The 7825-nt window shown below is 44.2% G+C and overlaps 1 protein-coding gene across 1 annotated transcript; it reads right to left on the reverse strand.

Moving 5' to 3' along the window:
* Window positions 1–6366: 6366 nt before the first annotated feature.
* On the reverse strand, window positions 6367–7463 carry LOC104666783 (caspase-3-like). Its single transcript, XM_010368909.2, has one exon. The coding sequence runs from the start codon at window positions 7319–7321 to the stop codon at window positions 6488–6490; it is 834 nt and encodes a 277-aa protein (XP_010367211.1). The 5' UTR covers window positions 7322–7463; the 3' UTR covers window positions 6367–6487.
* Window positions 7464–7825: the final 362 nt, after the last annotated feature.

Raw genomic sequence — 7825 nt, forward strand, 5'->3', positions numbered from 1 at the left:
TACATTTATTGAGGGCCTGTCATTTTCACTTGTTCAGCAATTTAACACCCATCTAAAATGTAGATATATTATATTCAACTTATATAATATGAAAATGAGGTTCAGTAAGTTCAACATCAGTCAGCAATAATAAGACAGTTGAGAGGCAAACTCTGGTGTGCCTGACTTGGAATACCAGGCAACATGTACTACCTCCCACCTAAGCATCCATCTGCGGGCAGGTTGCTGTAGTTTCTTCCTGTGAGTCTCTCAGATGACTTGTACTTTTTATTTATTTATTTATTTATTTATTTATTTATTTAGAGATGGAGTTTCACTCTTGTTGCCCAGGCTAGAGTGCAATGGTACAATCTCGGCTCACTGCAACCTCCGCCTTCTGGGTTCAAGCGATTCTCCTGCCTCAGCCTCCCGAGTAGGTGAGATTACAGGCACCCGCCACCATGCCTGGCCAAGTTTTTGTGTTTTTAGTAGAGATGCAGTTTCACCATGTTGGCCAGGCTGGTCTCCAACTCCTGACCTCAGATGATCCACCTGCCTTGGCCTCCCAAAGTGCTGGGGTTATAAGCTTGAGCCACTGTGCCCGGCCCATGACTTTTACTTAATTGCCCCATGCACTCTCCCTCCCTTCAAGCCACCTCCAAAGAGCTACTTTTCCTGGAACCACTGCATGCTTTCATGTTTCTGTGCAAATCCCTTACAATTCCTTCAGCTGGAAAATCACCTTCCATCTTTTCTACCTGTGCTATCTTACGTATCTTTGAAAGCTCAGCTGAAATGAATATTCCCTCCATCAGGTTTTCTGTTAATGAAATTAAGTGCTCTCACATCTGAGTCCTCATGGTCCCAGTGCCTCTTCCAGAGTTTAGAAAGCATTTGATTTTGTTTAAAGTTCCAATCAGTTGTTTACCTCTCTGCTTCCTCTCTTAGGCTATAAGCAACCCGAGGGCAGGGAACACACTCTCTTCATTTCTGTAACCTGGGCCTTGCACGACAGCAGCAGAGTGTCCCAAAAGTCTTTGGTGGTGCAGGTGGCTGCTGGTTGCCAGTGCAGAGAATTGATTCAGTCACGTCACACACCTTCAGTGATTCTGCTCAGGCAATAAGCTACTGGGATACCAATGAAAGCCAAAGAAAGGAAGCTCCAAGCAGACTTCCTATGTCAGTTCCCAATGTGCAACCCAGGGGTTTCACCTTGAAACCATGTAGTCTCCAGTTTTAAGTGATTCAAGCATGTTTTGACCTCCCTTCTTAATCTAATCTATGGTTTCCAAGATGGTTAATGCCTCAGAGAGAGGCTGTCATAAGGGTCCCTGTTCTTTAAAGTGCCAAGAAAAAAAAAAAAAGGTTAGATAGATCCTTTGTAGCATGCCTTTCGTAGTAAGGTGTAACCTCGAGGTTTGAAAAATGGATGAATGAGGCCGGGTGTGGTGGCTCATGCCTGTAATCCCAACGCTTTGGGAGGCTGAGGCAGACGGATCACTTGAGGACAGGAATTTGAGACCAGCCAGGCTAACATGGCAAAACCCCATCTCTACAAAAATTAGCTGAGTGCTGTGGTATGTACCTGTAATCCCAGCTACTCCTGAGGCTGAGGCAGGAGAATCGCTTGAACCCAGGAGTCGATGGCTGCAGTGGGCTAAGATTGTGCCACACTGCACTCCAGCCTATGTGGCAGAGCAAAATGCCATCTGAAAGAAAGAAGAAAAGAAAAGGAGAGAGAGAGAGAGAAGAAAGAAGGAGAAAGGAGAAAGGAAAATAAAATAAAAGAGAAAAAAAGGAATGAACGATAAACATGCTATTCAAATGAAGAAAAAGGATATTTGTTTGGTATGCCTTATAGAGTTCGGCCCCTCCGAAGATTCGAAGACAAATTACATCTAACAGTGGAGACTGGACTTCCTGCTGAAGAACAAGCAACCATAAAGGGATTGGCAGCTCAGCAGCAGCCCAGTAACACAACCAGTGACAATCTGTACACCAAGTTTCTGTGGCATACTGCTCCTTGAAGGCAGGGCTTGAAAGCTTTCATTCTTTTTCTTCCTTCTTCCTTCTTCCTCTTCCTCCTTATTCCTTCCTTCCTTCCTCTCTCTCTTGCTTGCTTCCTTGCTTCTGCTTCTTCTTCTTCCTCCTCCTCCTCCTTCTTCTCTCTCAGCAGATCAGAAAGTTTTAATTCTACATTCCCAGTTCTTAGCACACAGCCTAAGACACAGTAGACACTTAGTACATATTTGCCAATGGATACTCATACTTGCTTTTCTTTCTCTCCTTTTTAAAATTTTTCTGAGACAGGGTCTCACTATATTGCTCAGGCTGGTCTTGAACTCCTGGACTCAAGCAATTCTCCTACCTTGGCCTCCCAAAGTGCTGGGATGACAGGCGTTAGCCACCACACTGACCTTTTTACCTTCCATCTTTCTCTTTCTTTTTCCTCCTTTAACATCTCCTTCCTGCCCATTCAGGACCTGTTGAGCCTGCATTACTAAAAATAACTGAGGCCCTAATTACTAAAGGTGAGTGTTTACCTTCCCCTTCTCTACCTTTGCCCTACCCGCCCCCCACCCCATCCTCACAGGCAATACATAGATACTCTTTGTGAAATATTAAATCCTATTTTAAAAAAAACTGATGGTTCCCAAACTGGGCACAGTGGTTCATGCCTGTGGGAAGCTGGGGCAGGAGGATGGCTCAATGCCAGGAGTTTGTGACCAGGCTGGACAACAAAATGAGATTCCCATCTCCAAAAAAATAAAAATTAGCTGGGTGTGGTAGTGCATACCTGTAGTCCTAGGTACTTAGATGGCTGAAGCAGAAGGATCTCTCGAGCCCAGGAGTTTAAGGCTATAGTGAGCTATGATCACTCCACTGCACTCCAGCCTGAGTGATAGCGCAAGACCCTGTCTCATAAAACAAACAAACAAACAAACAAAAAACAAAATCCACCAAAACCCTGATGATTCCCTCATTTTCTGGATGGCTCAGAACGATCGTATAACTCTTGGGTAATCCAGCCCTTCTATTTCTTCATCTTCACCCTCATTTTTCTACTCACTTCTTTCTTACTTCCAGTGGTCTCAGTCCTGGGTCGTTGGCTGCTAACCCATAAAGGCGAGAAACCCGACCCTTGGAGTCTTAGAGCCGTTCCTTGGGACACTCTCTTGAAGCTCATGTGGGATTTCTTTTCTTTTTAGATGAAGTCTCACTCTGTCGCCAGGCTGGAGTGCAGTGGCGCGATCTCAACTCACTGTAATCTCCGCCTCCCAGGTTCAAGCAATTCTCCTGCCTCAGTGTCCCCAGTAGCTGGGATTACACGCAAGCACTACTATGCCCAGCTAATTTTTGTATTTTTAGTAGAGACAGGGTTTCACCATGTTGGCCAAGATGGTTTCGATCTCTTGACCTCGTGATCTGCCCGCCTTGGCCTCCCAAAGTGCTGGGATTACAGGCGTGAGCTACCACGCCTGGCCTCGTGTGGGATTTCTTTGAGACGGGTTCATAGCTGCTGTTGGCTGCCCTCCCCACCTACACTCCACTCTCCTGTCCTATGCCAGTCCCAAAGAACCCGAAAGAGTACCTCTGTCCTGGCTCAGGAGACTGGTCACATAGGCTGTGCTGGTGGCCTTCGGGGTGTGCTAGCCACCATCACTGAGGAAAACAGTGCATTCTGTTCTGAAGTATGTGCCAGATTAAGGGCAACCCAGGGAATCTGGAATATAAACAATGATGTGGGAGCATAATGTTGGCACTCTCAGGAACACAGATAAAACTCCCTTGTCCAATCCAGTTTTATTTTTTGGAGACCATTTTACTTTCTTGAGCATCAAAACATACACACGCATAGGGTCTTTTGTTTTTGTTTTGAGACAGAATCTCGCTCTATCACCCAGGCCAAAGTGCAGTGGCAAGATCTCGGCTTACTGCAACCTCTGCCTGCCAACCCCTGGCCCCCCGCTGCCACGCTGAAGCAATTCTCTTCCTCAGCCTCCTGAGTAGCTGGGACTACAGGCACACACCACCACTCCTGGCTGATTTTTGTATTTTTAGTAGAAGCAAAGTTTCACCATGTTGCCCAGGCTGGTCTCAAACTCCTGACCTCATGTGATCCACCTCGCCTCGGCCTTCCAAAGTGCGGGGATTACAGGCATGAGCCACCTCACCCTGTCACCCACATAGTTTTGAACTCTGGTCCTACCTGTCAGGTAGCTGGTTCACACTCCATCCCAGAGGAAGCTCTTAGGTCAAGGGCTGGGAATTTCGAGAGGGGCAATGAGTAGCTGGAAGCCATGTTCCCATGCCCACCTCTTACTCAGCCTCCTGCCCCACATCCTCCCCACAGATCTCACGTAAAGGGCCTATGCCTTGCAGTGAGGGGTGTTTCATCTACCTGCCTTCCTGATAAACTTTCAGACAGAAGTATGTATGTGTGTGTGTCTGTGTGTGTATCTATGAGTGTGTGTGTGTGTGTGTCTGTGTGTGGTGTTAAATGGGGATGTTAATATAGTCAATACTAATTCCTAGATAAGAACATTGTCTTCGTCAAGACTAATTCAATACTAATACCTAGATAAAAACATTATCTTAATCTTGGAAGGTGAATACCTATTCATTAAATGATCATTGCTTTGGAAGAATTTTTAATGGGTAATACTCAGAAAACAATGCCAATGTGGGTGGGGAGAAAAGCAGGACCTCAAATAGATACCATGCGTTATAAGCAGAGATAGAGATAAAGATAGGCATTGAACAAAGAGAGAAGGAAATACACCAAAATGCCCAGAGAGGTTTTCTCCAGGTTTGGAGTTACAGTGATCTTTGCTTTCTTCTTTCCTGTATATTTCTGTGCTGCCCAAGTCTTTTACTGTGAGCAAATGTGACTCTAGTAATGGTAGGGATCAGTAATTTTTTTTTTTAATTTTAAGTTTGAATGTATATTTTGAAATAAAAATGGAAAATAACAAATTTGTACAAAATTGTCACACAGGAACACACTTTAATAAGATACCATTACATGCTATGTGTATTTAGAAAAGTTACAGATCTAGTAAGAAAGAAAAAACAGTCATTGACAAATGCAAGTTCATTTTTTGAGCAACAAGAAATCTCCCGTGAAATGTCAGACTGAAAGCCAGTGAGACTTGGTGAGTGACGGCTCAGCACCTGCTGAGGCCTGGAGCTTGCCTCCCAGGCTGGGTGCTCAGCTCTGGCCTGCAGCTGGATACCGTCTAGAGTCCTACGTGCCAAGGTCTTTTTCTTTCAGTAAACAGTATAAAACTTACGATTTTCCTTTGATTGTAAACTTCAACAGAAAATAACATGCTTAAGAATTGTGCTACAAAGAGTGCTATGATTTTTATTGTAATTCACCACATTTAGAACATTTCCACTTCACAAGTTTCTGATTTGCTTCACCTTCTTACTTGGCAATGGTGTCCTGACGGCATTGTCCACACACACCAGTGTGTATGGAGAAGCAGGCTGCAGGCCCTTCTTGAAACCATGGTCCATGGCTCTGCCTTCACGGAACAGGCCGAGTCATGTCTCTGCTCAAGATCAAACCATCTGCTCGCAAGTTAGAGGCAGCTCAGCCCATCCATTTAATGCTTTCCTTATATTCCACTTTTTATTATTTAAGTTGTATTTTCATATGTCCCTATAGAATTTACTCACATTACCTGGCTCACAATCAACAGTTTGGGCTTTTTATATAACAGCTCTTCAGATAGATTGCTGGTATGTGAAGCTCACCTGATCTGCACAGGGACAAATCAGAAGGTATTTTTGCTGGTAGATCAACTGCACTGTAGCACCTTGCAGTTAAAACTCCACCCTCTAGGAATGTTATGTTTTAGTCTTAAAAGAGTTGTTTGCTCACACTTCCTCTCACATAAAATACTTAGTTTCTTTCTCAATATTAAACATTATTATTATTATTATTTTTACAACAAAAGTGTTCAGGACAGACATCACAAAACTGTAATCCCAGATAAATGGTCTAAAAATGCAGTTAGGTCATCTTTGTATATCAATACTAAACAAAAGGTTTGAGCCTTTGACCATGCCCATAGATGCCTAAGTTCTTCCACGTCATCATTTCTATAGTTTGACAAAACTAGAATACACAGTCTTAAGTGGGGGGAATATCATAAAAATTCATTACTTCAATGTTTAACTTTTTCACGATTACTTCAAAATTCATAGCACAGCATCACTGCAACTTGCTAATCATGAAAGCTGTAAATTAACAATCACTGCCTCTCACAATGACTGCACCAGTATCCATTTTTATTTATTCCTAATTTAATTCAATTGCAACTACCTGGCTGTAAGTTTGAGGTAGCTTCACAGTGGTTCCACCTGATGGAAGGAGTATGACTTAAAAGTACCCTCTGCGGTATGAGACTAGGTCAAAATGAGAGGGAAATACAGTACCAAATATACCGTCTTCTCACTTGGCATACAAACTAAAAACAACCACCAACCAATCATTTCTTTAGTGATAAAAATACAGTTCTTTTGTGAGCATGGAAACAATACATGGAATCTGTTTCTTTGCATGAAAAGTAGCATCAAGGGAAAAGGACTCAAATTCTGTTGCCACCTTTCGGTTAACCCGGGTAAGAATGTGCATAAATTCAAGCTTGTCGGGGTACTGTTTCAGCTTGGCACAAAGAGACTGGATGAACCAGGAGCCATCCTTTGAATTTCGCCAAGAATAATAACCAGGTGCTGTGGAGTATGCATACAAGAAGTCGGCCTCCACTGGGATTTTATGACATGCCATGTCATCCTCAACACCACTGTCTGTCTCAATGCCACAGTCCAGTTCTGTACCACGGCAGGCCCGAATAATGAAAAGTTTGGGTTTTCCAGTTAGACTTCTACAACAATCCCCTCTGAAAAAGCTTGTAATTTTTTTCAGGTCAAGAGGTCCATTTGTTCCAAAAATTATTCCTTCTTCACCATGGCTCAGAAGCACACAAACAAAACTGCTCCTTTTGCTGTGATCTTCTTTAGAAACATCACGCATCAATTCCACAATTTCTTCACGTGTAAGATCGTTTTTATTCCTGACTTCATATTTCAAGTTTATGAATGTTTCCCTGAGGTTTGCTGCATCAACATCTGTACCAGACCGAGATGCCATTCCAGTGCTTTTATGAAAATTCTTACTATTAATTATTATACATAAACCCATCTCAGGATAATCCATTTTATAACTGTTGTCCAGGGATATTCCAGAGTTCACTGATTTGCTTCCATGTATGGTTTTTAGTTCCAAACTTTTAATGGATTTTGAATCCACTGAGTTTTCAGTGTTCTCCATGGATACCTTTATTAACGCACAGCCTCCTCACACCTTCCACAACCGCCTCACAGCAGCAGCCACCCGCTACGATCCGCGTCTGCACGGCTTCAGCGGCCCGCCGCCGGGGAATGTGCTCCAGCACTAGCTCCACCCCCGGCCCGCCCCTGTGGGCCCCGCGCGCCCCCTTCTCAGGGGCCCGTCCCCTAGCTCCCGCCCGCCCGAGAACCCTGGCCCGGGCTGGGCCCCGGGAGCCGCCCGCCGGGATCAATAATTTTTTAATTTGTTTTTCAAATGTAGAACACTTTGCTCTGTCTCCCAGTGTCATCAAGAAGCCCAGAAGAAAGCTGAGGGACCCGGCTGGGCGCGGTGGCTCACACCTGGAACCCCAGCACTTTGGGAAGCCGAGGCGGGTGAATCATGAGATCAAGAGATCAATACCATCCTGGCCAACACAGTGAAACCTTGTCTCTACTAAAAATACAAAAATTATTTGGGTGTGGTGGTGCACGCCTGTAGTCCCAG

The sequence above is a fragment of the Rhinopithecus roxellana genome, chromosome 8, assembly GCF_007565055.1.
Source record: "Rhinopithecus roxellana isolate Shanxi Qingling chromosome 8, ASM756505v1, whole genome shotgun sequence".
In the NCBI taxonomy this organism is placed as follows: domain Eukaryota; kingdom Metazoa; phylum Chordata; class Mammalia; order Primates; family Cercopithecidae; genus Rhinopithecus; species Rhinopithecus roxellana.